Source organism: Erythranthe guttata, chromosome 8 (genome assembly GCF_056151865.1).
Source record: "Erythranthe guttata isolate IM_541 chromosome 8, IM_541, whole genome shotgun sequence".
Classification (NCBI taxonomy): Eukaryota; Viridiplantae; Streptophyta; class Magnoliopsida; order Lamiales; family Phrymaceae; genus Erythranthe; species Erythranthe guttata.
Window position 1 is genome coordinate 21,458,179 of NC_142540.1, and position 23,014 is coordinate 21,481,192.

At 34.6% G+C, this 23,014-nt stretch overlaps 1 protein-coding gene and 2 non-coding genes across 3 annotated transcripts; all 3 read left to right on the plus strand.

Moving 5' to 3' along the window:
* Positions 1 to 9,233: 9,233 nt before the first annotated feature.
* LOC105964459 (exopolygalacturonase) lies at positions 9,234 to 12,389 on the plus strand. The gene is made up of 4 exons (XM_012988968.2): positions 9,234 to 9,391; positions 9,503 to 9,811; positions 10,782 to 11,297; positions 12,126 to 12,389. The coding sequence occupies exons 1-4, from the start codon at positions 9,242 to 9,244 to the stop codon at positions 12,357 to 12,359; spliced, it is 1,209 nt and encodes a 402-aa protein (XP_012844422.2). The 5' UTR covers positions 9,234 to 9,241; the 3' UTR covers positions 12,360 to 12,389.
* A 531-nt stretch (positions 12,390 to 12,920) lies between these two features.
* Positions 12,921 to 13,081, plus strand: LOC148768806 (U1 spliceosomal RNA). Its single transcript, XR_016033331.1, has one exon. It is a non-coding gene; the product is annotated as a U1 spliceosomal RNA (small nuclear RNA).
* Positions 13,082 to 22,340: 9,259 nt separating this feature from the next.
* Positions 22,341 to 22,501, plus strand: LOC148768807 (U1 spliceosomal RNA). Its single transcript, XR_016033332.1, has one exon. It is a non-coding gene; the product is annotated as a U1 spliceosomal RNA (small nuclear RNA).
* The last annotated feature ends 513 nt before the right edge of the window (positions 22,502 to 23,014 follow it).

Genomic DNA, 23,014 nt, shown 5'->3' on the forward strand with positions numbered 1-23,014 from the left:
CCTTTGCGTGTATGGCTTGACATAGGTTGATGGAGACTTCGAGCCTCCTTCCAACTTGTCTTTGATGGTTCCACTGATCAGCGTTATCACTTGATCTACATGAATCATCCCTTCTGGAGAAACTTGAAAATCTTGAGCTGGAGCCTTCTCGTTTTCAACTGGCTGTTGCTCTGTGGATGCCTCGACTTCGTCTTGAGCCTCTACCTGTTCCACAATTTGACTAGCATCGGCTTTGTTCATCTTCTCGATCAACTTGGCAATTTGAGAATCTCGTTGTTGAACATGCTTTGTGAGTCCCTCAATAGCCTTGGTCAAACTTGCAATTCGCTCTTCCATAGTTATAGCGTATGTTGTCATGACGGATGCCATCTCTGAGTAGCTTGGTGTTGAATAAGGCATGGTTTGTGACATCTCTCGTTTTGAGCCTTCCACGTCTGCACTTGTGTTGACAAGAGGTGGTAAGCCTTTCTGAACGGTTTGGGGCGTCGAGCTAGTCTTGGAGGATGCTTCTTCCATAGTTGTAGCGTTTGTTGTCATGACGGATGCCATCTTTGAGTAGCTTGATGTTGAATGAGGCATGAGCTGAGAAATCTCTCGTTTTGAGCCTTCCACGTCTGCGCTTGTGTTGACAAGATGTGGTAAGCCTTTTTGAACGGTTTGGGGCGTCGAGCTAGTCTTGGAGGATGCTTGCAGCTTCTTAGCCATACTCCTTGTAACTAAGCCCACACTTGATGAATCCGAAGTAGCAGTCAGTCACTGCAACACTTTGAGGATCTTCGAGAGAGAGAAGAGATGAGAGGTAGAGATGTCCCACCGGGCGTGCCAAAATTTGTAGCAACAAGATTCTTATCTTCGATTTAGACAAACAAGAAAAACTTGCACAAAAATAATTTTATTGAATTAAAATAAAATATTGCGGGTTACAAACTCTAATTTAATCCTCTGATTCTTCTCTCAAGAACAATATGTGTTTGACTTTGAATTTCGGAGTCGGGTCGTTGACTTGATCTTCTCCGGATTTGATTTGGATTTGAATAACGTCTTCCGAGGGTCTTGCGACTTGAATCTCGGATCGAACGCTGAACTTTGACGGGTTTTGACTTGAAGATCTCCTTGAATTTGATGAAGAACGACTTGAATTTGATGAAGAACGTCTTGAATTTGATGAAGAACGACTTGAATATTGTAGAGAGAATTTTCTCCTACGGTTTTTCTTCTTCTTGAGTTGTGTTTTGAATTGTGTAGGGAGGGTCTCTATTTATAGTGGTAGAATAAGAGTCCTACTTAAAGTCTACTTGATGACGTGGCGTGATTTGATTGGCTCAATTTAAATTGATATTTATATCTTATAACTTGGAAGAGAAGAAACAATCCTCTTGGCCAATAATTAATTGATAATTATCTCCATGACTTGTTTTGCAAGATAAATTATAATCTTGGGATTCAATTTAATATAATATAAATTATATTAAATTTACGTGTCTACAGTGACAACTTACAAAATGCAGTAATTTTATGTAAGTAGTGACAATTTTTTACATTATCACCATTAGGTGTCTCTAATACCATTTTCTCATGTAGTGCATTGAACATTATTGATTCAATACAATTTTGTTTTTTAATATTTTGTCACAATACAATTTTCTTACAATTAAACATTATTGATTCAATAATATTTAAATAGAAAATTTAAAATATTGAAAGACCTATATATTGCAATTAAACATAAATAGTTCAACAATATAATAAAATCCACATATTTTTGGCCATGTGTCTTAAAACTAAAATAATTCGACACGAAACTAAAGAATCCAAAATATGAGATAATTATTAGAGAATTTAATAAATGAGGTATAAAAGAGAAATTTGAAACTAAAAATAAAAATACTAAACACCTCAAATAAAATTAATAAATAATTAAAGTTGGTTAACCGATATTATTTGACTGGCCATTTTTTTAGCATATTACATACCATTATTGACCAAATTTGAATAGGTTGATTGAATCCATTTGTCAACGGTCGTTAGGTGAAACTTCTCAAACATAGTTATACTAGTATGGTTCATATTTTTCGTATGATACCTAATGCACCTATATGACAGAGCCGCTGCATGTTTCTTCATTAGAAAAAATGAAAAGAATAAAAGTAGATTGATTAATGGATAATTATCCATAAAGAAATACGGATCGAAAATGAATTATTTGTCAGATAAAACCAATAATGGACAACCCTATCTACATATACATTAAAAATATGTAGCTTTGGCTTCAATTACCCTCTAATAACGTGATAAAATATAAGAGTCACACTATTTGCACCACAAAAATCTCTCAGACCACCATCATAATTTTAATTTTATAATTAATTGAATTTGAAAAGTCTAATTTACCCTATTTTTCTTTTCCTTCTTCCTTCATCCATCATCTTTGCTTTCATTTTCTTTTTTCTGTTTTTTTCCTCATCAAAATGAGTTCCATCCACCACATTTCCTTGCAAATAAATTGGTTCCCTTCATTTAAGGCCTTCGACTTCAAGTAATGAGGTCAAATCTAGACTGTATTTAATTAAGGGTAAATTACACCCACACCTGATCTGAGGTATGCTAAAATAACTTTAAGGTTCTTGTGGTATCGATAATTACATTCTTCCCCTAAAACATAGTTAGAAACTCTGATGGGATAATGCATTGGATATGTTATTCCGTTAGGGTTTTAAACGAACTATTATTTTTAGCTAGTGGTAAAGACAATATAAAGTTAGAGGGTGACATGGCTCCCGCAACATTTCTTAAATCACCAATAACTCTTTGTTGTCTTCACCACTTCCTGAAACTAATAGTCCGTTAGAATCCTATCGGAATAACGTATCCAATGCATTATCCCATTAGAGTTCCTAACTATGTTTCAGGGGTGAGTGTAATTATCAATACCACATGGACCTCAAAGTTATTTTAGCAGACCTCAGAGGTGTGAGTGTAATTTACTCTTTAATTGATATGAATTTTTTCTACTTAGTTAATATTATAATCTTTTAAATGTTCAAAATTATATCTAAATAGTAACAGTTGTAGGCCTTTGCATTAGTGTTCGTCACACCTAAACACCTAACACTTCATTTTCTTGCCCCCAAACTTCTACAGGTCTGCTTCCTTCGCGAGCACTAAAACTGTTAGATTGAAAATTACTACGAACATAGAACACTTATAGAGTAATTTTCATTAATGGCATTTTGTCAAAGAGATACATAATAAAATAACAGAACACAGAGTTTAGCGGAAAACCTTCTCGTCTGCTTCTCATTCCTTCACCGATTAATATACAATCAAATATTTACCTAATTAGGCAAATATTCACACGCCTAAATATATGCTATAGTCAACATAAGAATAATTACCATCTCAGGAATATTGACTACCTAAAATATAATATTTACATAATATTCACAATACCCCCCCTCAAGTTGGTGCATGGGGATCCCGAATGCCCAACTTGGGAAGAAAAAAATCATATTGCCTTCTGCCCAATGCTTTTGTGAAAATATCAGCGAGTTGTGCATGTGAGGGAACAAACTTGGGATGGATATTCCCGGCAATGATTTCATCACGGACCGAATGGCAATCTATTTCAATGTGTTTTGTCCGCTCATGAAATACGGGGTTTTGAGATATGTGTAGGGCTGCTTGGCTGTCACAGTGAAGAGACATCGGGCGTGGATGAGACAGCCCAAGACTCGATAAAAGAGATTTCAACCATGTCAACTCACAAGTAGTCATAGCCATAGATCGATATTCGGCCTCAGCTGAAGATCGGGAAACCGTGTGTTGCTTTTTCGTTTTCCAAGAAACCGGTGAGTCACCAAGAAACACCAACCAACCGGTAAGAGATCGTCTAGTAAGGGGACAACCAGCCCAATCCGCATCACACCACCCTCTTAACTGCAAATCACATTTACTACGCAGATGAATACCTTGACCCGGATTACCCTTTAGGTACCGGACTACTCGCAAAGCGGCATCCCAGTGCTCTTCCCGAGGCTGCTGCATAAACTGAGATAGTACATGAACACTGTAGGACAATTCAGGTCGGGTAAAACACAAATAAATAAGCCGACCCACCAACCGCCGATAGGACTCGGGGTCATCAAGTTCTTTACTTGTGGACAATGCCAGGCGGTGATTCTGTTCCAAAGGTACATGGGCTGGTCGAGAACCTAGTAAACCAACCTCGGAAATAATGTCAAGCGCATATTTACGTTGACAAAGGAAAAATCCATCTGGTCCACGGGCCACTTCCACTCCCAAGAAGTACTTCAGTAAACCAAGGTCTTTCATGTGAAAACAAGTGTTGAGGTAATTTTTGAATTTATGTATATCATTTGAGTGACTCCCTGAGATGATAAGATCATCGACATAAACGAGAATATTGAGTTGAACAGTGCCTCTTTGTAATGTAAACAAAGAGTAATCGGAATAAGACTGTTGGAAACCATAATGCTTCAATGCGGCGGACAATTTAGCAAACCAACATCGGGGTGCCTGCTTCAAACCATAAAGAGATTTCTTGAGCTTACACACTTTTTCGGAACTCCCAACCTTGAACCCCGGTGGTAATTTCATATACACATCCTCCGTAAGATCACCATGTAGAAAAGCATTGTGGACATCCATTTGATGAACCTCCCAATTCTTTGCGGCAGCAACTGCAAGAAACACTCTTACCGTTACCATTTTGGCCACGGGAGCAAAAGTCTCTTTATAGTCAATACCTTCAACTTGATGGTTCCCAAGAATAACTAGTCGAGCCTTCAATCGCTCAATAGTACCGTCTGAATTATATTTTATCTTGTATACCCATTTGCACCCAAGAGCTTTCTTATCTGATGGCAAATCTACCACATCCCAAGTCCCACTAGCTTCAAGTGCATTAATTTCACAACGCATAGCATCCCTCCAACGGCTATCTTTCACGGCCTCGTAATAATGCATGGGCTCTCTCTCTACAGTCAAGGCTGCAAGAAAATTTCTATGTCGCACAGAAAAATTATTGCAATTCACATAGTGTCCTATAGGATAAGGAGTACCTGGAGAATGTCGTGGTACGAGTGATGAGGCGGAGGGACTTATTTTCTGGATGGTGTGGGTAACATAATCACGGAGTCGTATTGAAGTTTCTCTTGCGCGTTTACCCCGACCCAAAACTTGTTCTTGAATATCTGGATTCGAAATATCGACAAGGCAACTAGGCTCGTCCCCTTCACTCTCACAAACAGGCTGCTCGGTAACTTCGGTTGGCGTCGGTACAATGGGACTCACATCAGAGTTGTCAGCACCCCCCCTTAATCCTGGGGTTGGTGACTCCTCGAAATTATCATCAATTGCCTCAACACTAGACATTATACCAGTGTCAATTTGCAAATTTTCAGCAAACGGAAAAATTCCTTCTGAGAATGCAACATCTCGAGAAACAAAATAACTCTTTTTCTCCAAATCGTACAAACGCCATCCTTTCTGCCCATATGGATACCCAACAAAGACACACCTTCGACTTCGACTTGCAAACTTATCCCCCGTCTTCACATGAGCATAGCATAAAGAACCCAAAATTCTCAAGTGATTATAAGTGGGTTCTTTTCCATATAAAACACTATAAGGCGTTTTCCCATTCAACACTAAAGAAGGAGTTCTATTTATCAGGTATCCTGCTGCCAAAATGCACTCTCCCCAAAAATCAATGGGAAGCGATCCTTGAAACATTAACGCTCGAGCAACGTTTAAAATATGTTGATGTTTTCGTTCTACCCTCCCATTTTGTTGTGGTGTCCCCACACAAGAGGTTTGAAAAATAATTCCATGTTCGAGAAAATACTGTTTCAAACAGGTAAATTCAGTTCCGTTATCGCTTCGCAATATTTTAACTTGTTTATCAAACTGTCTCTCAACCAGGGAGAAGAACGTTTTCAACATAAGAGAAGCCTCTTTCTTATCAACAATCAAATAAATCCAAACAGCTCTAGAAAAATCATCCACAATAGTCAAAAAATATGAAGCACCACAAGAAGAAGTTGTTCTATACGGACCCCACAAATCGCAATGAATAAGTTCAAAAATACTCGAAGCTTTATTTTGACTAACAAGAAATTTATCTCTACTTTGTTTTGCCCTCTGACAGACATCACAATGTTGATTCAATCTATCACTACTCTTTTGAAAACTAACTTCAGGAATTAACTTAATCACTTGAAGAGACGGATGACCCAGTCGTTTGTGCCATAGATCAAGAGAAGTCATATTATTCACCATCATTGCTTGAACACCACACGATCTGCCCCAGAAAAAATAAAGTCCATTCCGCCTTTCACCCGCACCAATCGGCATCCTCGAAGTGTGGTCCTGTATAACACACATTTGTTTAGTGAATTGAAAAAAACAATTGTAATCATCAATTAGTTGCGACACAGAAATTAAATTGCAAGTCAATCCTGGCACATATAAAACATTCTCCAGCACCAAGTTTTTATCAAGGGCAATCATCCCTTCTTTTGTTGCAGTAGCACTACTCCCATCTGGCAATTCCACGGGACATTGAACAATGTCCTTCAAAGATTGAAAGTATCCAAGCATCCCAGTCATGTGGTTCGAAGCGCCTGTGTCAATAATCCAAGGCACATACTTACCAGTCATTTTTTCAGTCGTTGCAGGTTTTGACGCGCCCAACATTTGTAAAACTTGTTGCCACTGTTCGGCGTTTAACCCCGGAGGTCGCGCTGATGTTTCTATCTCAGTTGCTCCATGTACGGTTGAGCCAACCTGTGTAGCATTGACCCGATACGCAGCACGACCTGCTCGCCCGCCTCCTCGAGCTGTTATTTGTCCTCTTCCGCGTCCGTTCCCTTTCCCATCACTCCGCGGCCTGTCACCCCACCATTCGGGATAACCGTTTAAAACAAAACAATTGTCAGTGTCATGTCCAGCTTTCTTGCAATATGAACACACCATACCGGTTTTCTCTTTTCCATCGGTTCGTGTTCGCGCAGCAAAGGCCATGATCTCTCCTCTTTCCTCTTTTCCTCGAGAAATAGTCTTGACTCGCTCTTCTTGGATAAGTATCGAGTATACTTTATTCATGCTCGGCAGCGGGTCTTGAGCCAATATGTTAGATCTCACCGTTCCGAACCTGGTTTCATCCAATCCCATAAGAAACAAGTGAACTTTTTCTTCTTCCCGTTTCTTCTCCAAAATCGGTCCGAGATTGCAGGTGCACTTCCCGCACTTGCACGTCGGCAATTGTTCGTAATTCCCAAGTTCATCCCATAACTTCTTGAGTCTGCCATAGTAGTCCATTATCACCATACCCCTTTGTTTGCATTCTGCAAGATCAGATTTTAATTGTTGGATTCGTGGTCCATTGATGATGGAAAATCGATCTTTGATGTCATTCCAAAGTTCCTGTGCTATCTCCACATGAGAGATAGTGGACCGTAGCGAAGGCTCGATGGTATTTCGAATCCATGACACCAATAATGAGTTGATCGTCCACCAATCTTCGAGGTCGGCTGATTGTTCGTTAGGTTGTGTGATTGTTCCGTCAATAAACCCGAATTTCTTTCGGGCCCTCAAAGCTGTTCTAAACGAACGAGCCCATTCATCGTAGTTGTCTCCTTTTAATTGAACTTGAGTAATGAGAAGGCCTGGATTATCAAGAGACGTAATATCATAGGGTGATATCGTCTTCCTAGTTTCACTGGTAGAGGCCTCTTTGCCGGCCATGTTTGATGTCAATGTTTCTGGATCTGTCAATGGTTCTGGCTCTGATACCATAACAGAACACAGAGTTTAGCGGAAAACCTTCTCGTCTGCTTCTCATTCCTTCACCGATTAATATACAATCAAATATTTACCTAATTAGGCAAATATTCACACGCCTAAATATATGCTATAGTCAACATAAGAATAATTACCATCTCAGGAATATTGACTACCTAAAATATAATATTTACATAATATTCACAATATAAAACAAACATGGAGATTTCATTTGAGAATCAGAGATACACAAAAATTAAAATGAGAAAAATAATTGTTAACTTTTTTACATCGGTCTCAGAGAAAATGAGATACAAATGAAGCCGGTGGTGCATAGAAGAAAACAAATTAAGGGTAGAATAGACTTTTTAACTAAAATTAAATTGAAAATTAAAATTATGGTGGTGGGGCTAAAACTTTTTTACATCGGTCAAATTACGAAAACCCTCTCATGTTTAAGTAATTACAGTCACCCCCTCAACTATGTATTATCTTACGGAAAAACCCCTTCAGAGCTAAATTTAGGGATGTTAAACCGGTAAAACCGAATCGAAATTTTAGTACGCCAACATTTCATACCGTTTACAGAACTGAATATACGATTTGGTTCGGTAAATAACCGAATTACATAAATTTTATGAAAAATATTTAAAATAAAGGGTGGTTGTAATTATCCAAACAAGAGAGGTTTTTTTCGTAATTTAGCCATACCTCAGGGGTGACCATAATTTGCCCTATATGCAATTAAACTTCTATAATTTAATACAGTCGGGACCAGAGATATTCTATTAATTTAGCGAATTATTAAATTATCGAGTTAATAATTTAACACGTTTTCACCACGTCAGGACTGGAAGAAACTATTATTTAATCGAAGTTATTAATTTATCGAGGTCCTACTGTATAAACATATCCAAAGAACATATTTTGGGTCAAATATGAAAAATAAATAAAAATCAAAGGCACTATAATTCATATCGAATATCCATATATATCGACCTCTATCCATTTGATATCACCCTGGTTTAATTCACTCAAGTCATCAATGTTTTATGTATTTATTTAATTTAATTAAATTAAATTTACGCCCTTTCAATTTACCCAGAATTAAATAATGGAATCAATGAATATATTAAATTCCGTAAGTCAGCCAAAGTAACAACTGTTATTACGGGGAAACTGCATTCTCTCCATTCCTTCCTTGGAAAATATTAAACCTATACAACTATGGTAATTTAATTAATTCCCCCCCATTTAAAATACCCCTCATTCAAACAACCAATCAAATTCCGCCCCTCACCACGTTCCTCCTCATAAACTCACCCCCCCACCCCACCCCACCCCACCCCACCCCACCCCACCACCAGTTTATTTATATATAAATTTTCATTTATAAAGATATTATATAATAATAAATAATAAAAAAAAAAAATCAAGAATGGCAAAGAAATGTGTTCTTGATATTCTTCTCACACTTCTTTTGTTCAATTGCATTTTACTAGCTGTTAATGGACATTCTTTACCGCCTAAAATCTTTGATGTTGTCAAATACGGCGCCGTTTCCGATGGAAAAACCGATAACACTAAGGTTTTTAATTTTTTTAATTTTTTTTTTAATTTTGTTTTTTTGTTATTTCTTGATTAAATTTTGTGAACAAATGGTGATTTTATTTTTAATTTTTTTAATTTTTTAATTTAGGCGTTTTTGAAGGCGTGGGATGAAGCATGTGGGTATAGTGGGAGGAGTAGGGTTTTTATCCCAAATGGAATATTCTTATTGGATTCAGTTTCGTTTGTGGGCCCATGCAGTGGTCCAATCTCTTTTCTGGTAAAAGGTACAATCAGAGCTCCGACGGACAGCCGCAGATTTTTTACGGATACTTGGATAGGTTTCCGGTACGTCAGTCGTTTGACGGTGAAAGGCGGCGGGATTTTTGACGGCCAAGGGCAGGCGGCGTGGCCTTTTAATGACTGCAAAACTAACGATCAGTGCAAGCCTCTTCCTACTGTGAGTTCAATTTTATTTTTTATATTTTCTTCTTAATTGAGATTAGTGTTTAATTAAATAAAAAATTAACAAATAAAATTTTTCCATAAAGTGATTAGGGTTTTTAGTGCATTTGTCAATCTTGAAAAGGATTTTTTTAATTTTTTTTGGTTATAGCCAATAAATGTTTGAAAATCTAATACATTGTTTCGAGATTTATTATTTTTCGATTAGTATAGAATGGTGAGTACTCGTATGGAACCTTTCAACATCAATTTATATTTAAGCATATTTTAGTATGGTGAATTTTTTTTCGTTATAGTACTCGTACGGAACCTTTCAACATCAATTTATATTTAAGCATATAAGCAATGTTTTGAAAATCGGACTGGGCATTGACCTGAACAATCTACAGGGTCATGGTTGGACCAGTTCAATCGGGTCCAACCGAATTTTATTTTTTTATTTTTTTATTTTGTAGCTATATATACATGATTTTTATAATAAATATATAAAACATATTTTCTTTCACACGCATTAACATAAATAATGTGTTAGGACAATATAAATCTTGGTCCATTATGAAGTAAGATTATTTAGGAAAATATAAATTTGTAATCTTTGTTTTTTCCCTAAAAAATCCCATGAACATAGTGTTTAATATCACAACCATATATGCTTGCAGTAAATTATACTTCTGAGTTAATTTTGAATTGAATTTCTTTAAGTTTATATTAATTTTTTTCGGAAAAAAAAAGAAAGAAAAAATTAATATTATTTAGGACAATTTACATTTTTAATCTTTGGTTTTCCTCAAGAATCTCAAGAACATAGTGTTTAATTTACAACCACTTTTGCACCAAATTATACATCCGAGTTAATCTTTAAATTGAATTTCATTATTTTATATCAATTTTGTTTGAAAAGAATTATTATTATTATTTTTTTTAAATGATTTTGCTAACAAACAATTCTTATTACAAATGTGTAGACGCTCCGATTCGACTTCGTAAACAATTCGCGGGTCCTCAACCTCCATTCAATCAACAGCAAAAGCTCACACGTCAACATATTCGCATGCGGCAACTTCAACATAACCAACGTTCGTCTAACCGCTCCTTCCGACAGCCCTAATACAGACGGCATCCACATAGGCAGCTCGAGCCAAATCAAGATTACGCACGTCCGCATCAGCACGGGCGATGACTGTATATCCATGGTATCGGGTAGTCAAAACATAGAAATATACGACGTATCTTGTGGGCCCGGCCATGGAATCAGCATCGGGAGCTTAGGTAGAAGCCACGAGCATGAATACGTGAAGGGTATAACGGTCAGAAACTGCAGTTTTATCGGCTCGGATAACGGTGTGAGGATCAAGACTTGGTCGCCTTCTCTTTATAGCGAGGCTTCCGATATGACGTTTCAAGATATTTTCATGCAAAACCCTAAAAACCCTATTGTTATTGATCAGCAGTATTGCCCTTCATCCCATTGCTTAATGAAGGTAATTTCCGAGTTCTAATTAGTTTTCGTTTTTTTTCCCTCGATAAAGAAATTGAGTTTATTGCATTTAAGACCCCTATGTTGTTTTATTGAATTAGTAACGAACTCCTCGTGTTATAAATATTAACAGAAACCCCATTCTTGAGCATTTTTTTGAAGCTAATTTAAATTAGCTTTCGTTTTTTTATCCTCGATAAAGAAATTGAGTTTATTACATTTAGGACCCCTATGTTTTATTGAATTAGTAACGAACTCCCAGTGTTATAAATATTTAGCAGAAACCCCATTCTTGAGCATTTTTTGAAGCTAATTTAAATTAGCTTTTGTTTTTTTTTCCTCGATAAAGAAATTGAGTTTATTGCATTTAGGACCCCTATGTTTTATTGAATTAGTAACGAACTCCTCGTGTTATAAATATTAGCAGAAACCCCATTCTTGAGCATTTTTTTTTTGAAGCTAATTTAAATTAGCTTTCATTTTTTTTTCTCGATAAAGAAATTGAGTTTATTGCATTTAGGACCCCTATGTTTTATTGAATTAGGAACGAACTCCTCGTGTTATAAATATTAGCAGAAACCCCATTCTGAGCATTTTTTGAAGCTAATTTAAATTAGCTTTTGGTTTTTTCCTCGATAAAGAAATTGAGTTTATTGCATTTATGATCCCTATGTTTTATTTAATTAGTAACGAACTCCCCGTGTTATAAATATTAGCAAAAACCCATTCTTGAGCATTTTTTGAAGCACATTTAAATTATGTGAGTTTTCGCTAATTTAATAATAGAGTAGTTACAGTGATTTTTATTTTTATTTTTTTTTTGTTTTTGCAGAGTGAGTCGAGATCGGCTGTGCAGATAAAAGATGTGACGTTCAGTAACATTTGGGGGATTTCGAGTACTAAAGTTGCACTCGATTTACAATGTAGTGGAACTTTGCCTTGTCGGAATGTGAAGCTTATAGACATTAACTTGTCTTACAATGGTCCCGGAGGACAAGCGATTTCTCAATGTTCAAACGTAATCGGTTCTTCTCATGGGAAGCTCGTTCCGTCTGGTTGTTTATAGTTTAATATTGTTTTTGTATCTTGCTATTGGTATTTTACTGTTTTCGGTTTAACGGTTATTTTTAGTCCGTACGTGACTTCGATTTGGAGCCATGATGTATTTAGTTTTGTGGCATGAGCAACGATCCTCTTTTGTTTTAGAAATTGAAAAATGTGTGTACTTAAATCGCCAGTCTCTCTTCAATTTCGAAACGGAATAAGTGATATTTTGTTTAAGTGAAACGTCCCTCAAACCGAATCTCGACTTTGTACAAAGTGTATTGTTTTTTGTTTTGTTTTGTTTTGTTTTGTTTTGTTTTTTTTTTTTTTTTTTTTTTTTTTTTTTCGATTTATCTATATTATTTCATTGTCTATTAGTAGTGGATTAATTGCATAAATGATGAGGATGATGATTAATTCCTTTAGCAGTTGGGTTGATCTCTATTGCAATTGCCATTATAGTACAATGTGAGACATTAGTTTGATTGTTTAGTAATGCAGGGATTCAATCCCACATTGGGTGAATAACAATAGCAAAGTGGAGATGAATAATATAAATAGTTAGGTGTTGAGATTGAAAAAATTACTTACCTGGACGGGGTCGATGAGTGATCATTAAGGCTCATGGCCTAGATTAGCGACCTCCATTGCACTTTGGAGGGGCGCTCGTCTAAGGTCGGCCCAAGTGGTCGAGCCTACGTCGTAATTTGTGATAGAGGGGGCCTGCGTTCGCGCGGCCCCCACCCAATTCTTAGTTCAATATTTGCGGTTGATTTTTGATTCCTCTATTTATAGGGATAATTTGACAAATCCCCTCCTTTAGACTCTTCCAATTATAATGAGTCCTAATTTTTAGTTAATATAGTTTGACAATTATAACCTTTTTTCTTATCACGTTTCTTTATATTTTATATTTTATACCCAATTCTTCTTTATTTCTCTGTTATGTCCCACACCCAAACCCTAGATTTGCCGCTTTTCCTATCTATTTTCTTCCTTTTCTACACAAACCACACCCATGCTGCCCCACCGCCACAATCACTACCACCACCACGGCAAACAATGGTCGGTGAAGCAAGTGACGAAATCCAACTTCTCTGAGGCTTTGCCAGAAATCAAAGCCTGCATATTCAATTCCGATTTCGTAGTGGTTTCGTGCAGAAAACCGGCAGCCACTCCGCGTTGTGGCAAAGGATCCTCCCCGGTACGACGAAGATGGCTTATGTGAAGGTCAAAGACGCCGCCACGCGGTTCAGATTCTCCAGTTCTCGGTCTGCCCCATTGTCGGAAGAGTGAAATCATTCGCAAAGTAATCCACACCGTAGTCTAGTTGGACGAAGACAACCTCGAAGAATTCAAACCTTTTGCTGTCATCTGATTTGCAAGAAACCGACGTCAATGAATAAGAACCATCAACAGGAAGGCAGTTGGTTGAATTATTTGAAGTAATCAAACAGAAACCTGAGGGGCAGGAGCATGCAGGACTATTCACGGAAACGCCATTAGTACATATATCAATCTTCCCACAAACGAATGGAATTCGACATGTATCGGTAGGCCAAACAAACTCGTGTTTTTGTGCAGCCCCAGTGAAGCTATTGATAATGAGTCCCCATTTATCAAGAAGTCAAAATTGTAACTACATAGTGGTTTTCATTAATTACAGAGTGGATTTTCGTAATGGAATTCGTTAATTATACAGTGGTTTTCGTTAATTACAGAGTGATTTTTATTAATTACAGAGTGGTTTTTGCTAATTGATAAGTTTTTAGTGAATTTTTGAAATGGAATATATTAATTACATAGTGATTTTTGTTAACTATATAGTGGTTTTTATTAATTACAAAGTGGATTACGTTAATATTAATGTGAATTATGCTTATTTTATAGTAATTTTTACTTTAATTTCATAGTGATTTTTGATGTGTATGGTGAATTTCATTTTTTTTAAATAGGACCCATTTAAGAAAGTGAAAAAAAAAATCAATTTTGTTTTAAATTGATATAAAAAAAACTATTTAAGAAAATGATAAAACTTAAACTGAGATGGCATGATAGAGGAGATAATTGGGGGATGGTGTGGGAAGAAAATAAGGGAATTTGCATATCTATAAAAAAATAATGGAATTTTCAAAATAATATAATATGGTAATTTTTTAGAATATTAAATAGGGGCGTTTTGGATAATTCCAGTCAATTGAGTTTATAATAAATATCAATTAAAAAAAATGGATTTATCGATAAGTCAAAATTCAATGAGGGGTGTTTATCAGATAGCCCCTATTTATAGCGCAATATTTGTTTTGTCGAGGCAAATTGTCATTTCATATTTGTCCTATGTTTCAATGAAATTTGAAAACCACCAATAGTCTTACCAAAAGATTCTTAAAAATGGCGAAAACATAGGACAAATATGAAATGACTAATGTAACGGTTCTCACTTAATTCTAATTGAATCACAACCAAACTGCAAGTTGAATCTCAAATCTCAACCCAAATCCCACAAAATCGAGCCTACATCACACAATTCTCATTCAAACATACAATTTCGGCATGAATCGACAAAAATAAAAATGCCAGAGTCCAAATTGCTCAAAGTCCACCCATAAATCACACTTCAATCTCTTGTGAACACATATCAACCACAATTGGTGTTTAATCGTGAAGAAACGCGATATCCGGTTGAAATCACGCTCAAATCAAGCAAAATCGACCTCGAACGATGACGATTTAGGTGATTAGAGCTCTAGTATTTTGAGAATTAAGAAATTGAAGATTTCGGCTGAATTTGAGATTTTGGACTGAATTTCTTGTTTAGGGCTTGAGAAATTTGGGAAGATAAGTGTAAAATGACGAAATTGAAGATGTCGACTGAAATTGAAGATTCTGGACTGAATTTCGTGTCTAGGGTTTGAGAAATTTTGGAAAATAAGGTAAAACTCTTTTTTTCTTTTGCAGATTATATGTAAAATGGTTGTTTTAAGTTTTTAACAACCATTGTACATTTAGACTATTACTTGACACATCATCTATCAGAAATAAATTATAAGGGCATTTCATTCCAGAAAAAAAAAAAAAACAGAATATTCAGATTCTGTCAAAATGGTAAAATAAGGATTCACTTATTTTTTATGGCATCATCAATTTCCGTGAGTAAGCCGAGCAATCGTTGGGAGGTTAAAACATGAAGAAAATGGGCCAATTCAACAAACTAGCAAGTATAACTGTAAACGATAACGGACATCCTTAAGACCGTAAATACAAAACAAAGGATATGAAAGATTGATCTTGCAAATAACTATAATTGAAAAGAAATGATACAAAAGTAAATTCCTATTACTTGTATGTTTCCGCATTTGTCTTCACATTAAAAAGAATCTTCACCGTCCCTCCGTTGATGTGCAAGTTCCATGTTAGGAAAATGAAGCTACTTCCTCAATAATTCGACCCCGTAAATCTATAAAACAAAATCTTTAACAGCTAAACTAATAGCATTGCATAATCTGTATTAACATGCAACTAGAACATAACTAAAAAGAAAATATCGATTTTCTATAAATCGTGAATTTTAGCTTGAAATTTTACGATTATGACGATATTTATCATAGAAATTGAGAGCAAAAATGTATTATATATAACTGAGACTAATTAATTGCATAAGTGATGAGGATGATGATTAATTAATTCCCTCAGCAGTTGGGTTGATATCTCTCGCAATTGTCCTATGTGTACGATGTGAGACATGATTTGGTTGTTTTTTATGTAGGGATTCAATCTCACATTGGGTGTAAAACAATAGCAGAGTGTAGATGATTAATAAATAGATAAGTGTTGTGCTTGAGAAAATTACTTACGAGAAAATTACTTATCTGGACGGGGTCAATGAGTGATCATTAAGGCTCATGGGGAGGGCGTTTTTTCCCCTCCCCCTCTCCTCCCCTCCCTCTCCCTCTACCTAGGTCGTTTCCGAGGGGGTTTTTTCCCCTCCCCTCCCCCTCTTCTCCCCCTCCCTCTCCCTCTACCTACGTCGTTTCCAACCGTTCAATCTTTTATTACTTTTTTTTCCAATCCCTACTCTCACCACTATAAAAATAATAATAAAATAATAATAACAACCACAAGAACAATAATAAGTAATAACAATAATAATAATAATATTATTATTATTATTATTATTATTATTATTATTATTATTAATAACTATTAATTAATAATAATTAATAATAAAAATAATGATAATAAATAATAATAATAATTTAATTATAATAATACAATATTCAAATAAAAGTAAAGAAATAATCTTCAACTAATTCAATAATTGAAAAAAAAGTGATTTAATAGCTCATGTGTAGGCAAGACACAATGGAAATATGTAATAATTTTACTTAAGTTTTTATTCACGAATTAAGTGTTTGGTTTTTATTAAAATTATGTTGTTATTTCAAATTTATAATGAAAAGTAAAATAATCGTATTTGATGTTTTTTCTAATTTTTACAATTATAAAGGAAATATATTAAAAAAATAAATAAAATAAAACTAAATAAAGAAACAAAATCAAATCAAATAAAGAAACAAAATAAAATAATAATAAAATTACGAATTAATATATAATTTAAAAGGAAATAAAAAAATAAAAGAAAAGAAATGAAAAAATATTAAAAGTCTTTATTTAAAAGTGTTGTTTTTATTGAAATTATGTGATATTAAATTATGTAATTAAATAAATGAAATAAAATAAAATAATGATTTAATACAAAAATAAATACAAAAGATAAAGAAAATAAAAAATAAATAAATTTTACATGTAAAAGAGAGAAGAAAAGGAAAAGAAAAGAAAAAAAAAGAGAGACAAACAATGTACAACAAAGAAAAAGGAAAAAAGAAAAAAGAAAAAAAGAAAAGAAAAGGAAGAGAGTTAATTACACGCCCCCTTCCAACAAGCTCAAGGCAAACTCTCCCCTCCCTTCTCTCCATCCATACCCAACCCACACCCATTCCCCCATTACCCACCTCCATTGGAGGTGGTTTTGTCTTCCCACCTCTACCCACCCCCATCTTCATTGGAGATGGTCTTAGAGGGGCGCATGTCTAAGGTCGGCCCAAGTGGTCGAGCCTACATCATAATTTGTGATAGAGAGGACCTGTGTTTGCGCGGCCCCTACCCAATTTGTAGTTTAATATTTGTGGTGCATCTTTTAATCCCCTATTTTTAAGGCCATTGTGTGTTTCTTTGAGGTAAACTTGTTTTCGTTTTGGTTAATTGAACTCCCTATTAAATAGTTGAATTGAAGAACGAATGCTCTCTAACTTCAATGTTGTTCATACCCTCCCATGTTAGATGTTGTTCCGCTCATAAATACCTAACGAGCGTGTGAAATGTCACTTTAACCGTGCAAAAAGGCGGAATAAAAAAGGAAAATTAGATAAGTATGAAATGACTAGTGTACCCTTACTCACTTAAAAATAAGAAAACAATCATCATATTGTACAACCTCGATAAATTAATACCCGTACCTCGTTTAAATAATCTTCTTTTCCGGTCCCAACTCTGGGACAACGTGCTAAATTAATAATTCACTACGTTTATAAGATAATACACATTCGAAAATTTTAAGAAGCCCATACAATATATAAATTAATAATGCATAAAAATAATTGTGAAATTACATAATACAATACACATTTTATAGATCTATGAAGGCTTTATAAAATATAATTTAATGGTCATTTATTTCTTGTTGAAGTTTATATCACCATCAATCTCGTCACCCACTTTTATTAACATAGGAACTTTTGGTATAGTTTTCTCATAACTCAACAGAAAATTGAAAATTGTTCAATAGCATTATTACTTTAAGAACTTTTGTTCGAGCAATAGGCTCTGTACATTAAACCAATGATACAATGAATAATATATATGTAAACAAAAAAAAATTATTTATTGAAAATAATAGTAAAAAGTAATTTCAAACAACTAGAGGGGCCAACGGAGTAAGCCGAGTAGAACCATCTAACATGAGAAGTTTTGGATATTAATTTTTTGACCAAGAATGAACGAGTCTGTTATTTCACTATCTAGGAGAGGGCCCAAGTAAAATCTTCTTCTTTTCTATCATGTAAGACATCGTTTGGTTGCCAAGATAAGATTAACCAAGATAAAATTAAATAATCTAATGAAACCCGATTATATTATTGGACCTGCGATGATCTAATAAAAACATGCATAGAAGGCAAGAGAAGCCATGGGTCAACCCGGCAAATTATTGGGGATAACAAACGTCAAATAAAGTCCTATTATTTAGTTAATCATGGCTAATTTTCTCAACCAAACAAGGCATAAGAGAAAAATAAACAAGGTAACTAGAGGATAAACAAAAGGCAAACATAAACTCCAATGTATTGCATATGATTGGATTAGTTTTGAGTAAGATGTTTGGTTACTAAATTAATTAATAATATATTAAATCTGTCCAATTCTGATTTTAATAAATGTGAATTATATCTAAAAAGTCTTTTAATTAATAAAATTAAGATATTGTTTTAAACACAAAATTATATTTTTCTTTTTTGGTCACCTATACAAAATTAATCGCATGGTGGAGGGATTCTACATCTACTAATTTAACCAAATAGTAACATTTAATTGTGAGTTTTAAGTTTAGTAGGGGCTTGACTAAACACGAATCTTATCAAGCAAACGAGGCGTTAAAAGATTCAAACTTGCCTCCTTTATCCCCTTTGTAACAATTTTGAATAAAAATAATCTTCATATTCCATCCATTGACGTGCAAGTTGTTCGTCGTCGGGAATTATTTCCTCGTCTTCTGATAATACACATTGAAGAACTCCCTGCCAACGAAAAGACTCAAACTCATGATCACAGCAAACAAATAATCCTTTGTGATCATAGAAAATTGTTGAAAAAACATTTGCCGCTTTTCTCGTTTTGATTTTGAAAGTTTACATATTCAATTTTTTATATTTATAACTCGGGCTTGAATTTTCATAACTACGATGAGATTTTTTCATAGAAATTGTGTACTTAAATAATCACGACGTGTTCTTCCATATCCTCGAGATGAAATTCGTGATATGTTGGCTCGATGAGTGCGATATAACACCATACGTGTGCAATATAATTAGCACGAAGATTTATCAGTTTTTTATTTATGTTCAGAAATCCATTTTGAAAAACATAACAACTTTATAGTTTCTACAACCATACTACTCGATATATATAGCCATGGTTGTCAAAATCGAACGATTCACGATTTGAATCATCCGATTCGATTCGATTCAGACTCAACTCGATTCAAATCGGTGAATAAATCGAAAATTAAAAAAATCGTAACCAAATCGTTTAAATCGTTGGTAAATCGCCTAAATCGTACGATTTGTACGAGTAGGGCGATTTGCTCAGATTTGCTTTATCTTGTTAATATATTATATATTATTAAATTAGAAAGTGATTTCTAGAAGACCCACTTTCCAACCACAAAAGTTGTCTTTTGCCATTCTCCTTGATTCTCTCTTCTCTCAGCAAATTCAAGGAAGAAAAATCATCACACTCCCACCATCTGCCGTCAAAACTGCTAGGATAGGGCTTCTTCTTGCTTTGGTCTTCAACCAAGTTACACAGGTAATTAATTATTTTACACTTTGCACATTCTTCTAGATATATATATTTAAATTTTGTATATTATCATTATTTTGCAGATTTCTTATAGGAAAATCAAAGGGAAAGAAAAGCAAGAGCAGTGATGATCCCGGATGGAAACATTGCCAAAAAATTGATGAAGGAAACATGCGAGTAAAATGTGTACACTGTCAAGTTATCTATTGGGGAGGTGTTTATCGCATAAAACATCATTTAGCAGGAACTAGAAAAGATGTTGAACCACGTACAAAATGTTCTGAAGAAATTCGAAATTATTTTTTAAATTATCTGGAAAGTCAAAAAACGAAAGGAGTTTATGGGGATGATGGAAATTTTGTGGAAGATAATGTTGGTGAAATTCCTGGATAAAGAAAAAGACGAACAAGTGATTAATGACATTAGCAATACTATTTTTGTATTATACTTTTTTTGTGGTTTTGTTGTGTTGAAAAGTCCATGTTTAAAGAAACATATGACATGTATTTTTATTATATGTAACATGATTTCTGCTGAAAAATAGTATGTTATGGATATATTAATATTTATATATATATTTTTTAAATCTTACGATTTACGATTCACATTTTTGATAAAACAATTTTCGATTCGATTTACGATTTAACAACCATGTATATAGCCACACTGAAACATCTCCCGAAATCGGATCTCGATTTCTACATACTCACAAGCTAAGTAATCCTGCATATGCATGGGAAAACAAAATCAATCACAACATATAGTCACGTTATGCGATACTCATTAATTCGACAAAGTAGTTATATCGAAAAATAAAACAAAAAAAATTAACTAGGTTAAAAAAAATTTACATGGTGCAGTCGGTGTTCCTAGAGACACTAAAGGAGAGAGAGACACCACAATTTTGAGGGATGGCGTTAAGATTAGAGTCCTTCACATTTGGATACTGAGGAGCGATCGATTTGAAGCATTTGCAGAGTAGCCGTTTATCTTCAGTCGATGAAACCATTCCGTTCTAACGGCTCACTTCGTTGCAGCATCCACCCGTAGGCTGAAAAACGGCACCTAACGCAAACGAGGCGCACTGCATCACAGCTGGCGATATATCGAAGCAGCTCACTGCTTCTGCTCTAGGATCCTCCATCAGAAAAACACCTGCACTGAACAATAGAATCACTAAAGAGATTGAACTCCTCTCCATTTTTTTTTAATTTTTTTCAATGAAAAACTAAATAATGGTTTACAAAGCTTTGAGAATTATACATACTAGCAATTCTTCGCGTGCGATGCACGGGATTGCAGAAAGGAAGAAAATATAAATATATGATAATTAAATTGTATTAAATAAATCCACATAGGTGTGTATAAGAGAGAGAGACTGTAAAAAAAATATACTATCCGAACGGATTAGAATTTTGCTAGCGGATTTGCAAATCTGATTTGCTATGAAGGTTATTAGAGAAAAAAAGTTGGAAAATAAAAGATGAAAAAATACTAATAATTAATATTAAAAAATTACAAATATACCACTAAGATTTCTTAGGTTGCCCTACCGTTTCTTTCTTTTATATATATATATATATATATGTATGGGATTATTTTAGAGACCCCCTCATATGGAAATTATATAGACCTAACCACCAAGCTAATTACATCCTTGTGTATACCCCTTTATTTTGAAACTAATTTGACAGACCCCCTAGTCCTGCATTGAACTAATTGTACAATGAAAAATATAATAAATGTATAAATTAATAATTATTAATTTATCCATAAGTTAATATTGATTGAGAGAGAGAGAGAGAGAATCGAATTTGAACCGGCAAGAAGAGTTTCAAGTGTGTGAGGGATAAGGATTGAGTAGTATTTTGGTTTTTAGTAATTAACTTCCAACTATGTTATGATTCTTGATGAATGGTGAGCAAGTGGCCTAATAAATCTCGACAAAATCATACGACTCGAAAAATTACAAAACCTCATTTTGGCTCCGCAATTGAAACATTACATAAACTTCAAAATCAACGTACGTATTTGGCGATAACTGTGACTATTTTTGACTATGTTCCTATCTAATTGTACGTAGTACGGTTTTTTTGGCCTCAATATCGAACCGTCTAGTAGCGAATTTTGTATCGTCTCAAGCAAAATTTGCTTGGCCATTGCATAAATAGATAGGGTGATGATTAATTTGTTGGTGGTTAGGGATTTCCCACAATTGCCGTATGTTTACAAATACAGGACATTAATTTCATTGTCCTATTTAAAATGGTAGTTAGTATGTTAGGTAGAGGAAGTCCCACATGGAATAAAAACTATGGGAAAGTGTTGGAGCAGTAATTTAAATAGAGAGGTGGTGTGTTCAAGAAACTTACTTACCTGGACGGGGTCGATGGGCGATCAATAAGGTCCATGGCCTAGATTGGCGACCTCCATTGCACTTCGGAGGGGCGCCCGTCTAAGGTCGGCCCAAGTGGTCGAGCCTACGTCATAATTTGTGGTAGAGGGGGCATGCGTTCGCGCGGCCCCTACCTAATTCCTAGTTTAATGTTTTGTTGTGGAGTTTTGAGTTAAAATAGTTATTTAATTATCTAAAAGATAGTCTAATCAAATTTTAAGGATATTTGATTTTGTACAATTGAAATAAGAGTGAAATCAAGTGTGAAATGTTAATTATATGTTACAAAAAAAATAAAATGGAAATGTATCAACACTTATAAAAGTTATGTGATTTGATTAATTTATGTGTTTTGTTGGAATTTGTATGACCATATTTGTAGGAACATTGATTCTATTTTGGTAATTTAAATTTCATAAGTAATTATTTTAATGTTGTGTGATTTATTTTTTGAATACAATTTAATTATCATAAATTTAATTTTGTTCATTCTTGCAATGTTGTCCCGTGCATCTCACGTGAGAATTGCTAGTACATAATAATATTGATATTATACATATCATCAAAAGTGCCCTTAAAACCGTTGAAATGTCATTGAAAAGTAAAAAGAATGTCATAGAATTTTCGCCAGAACGATTATATATCTC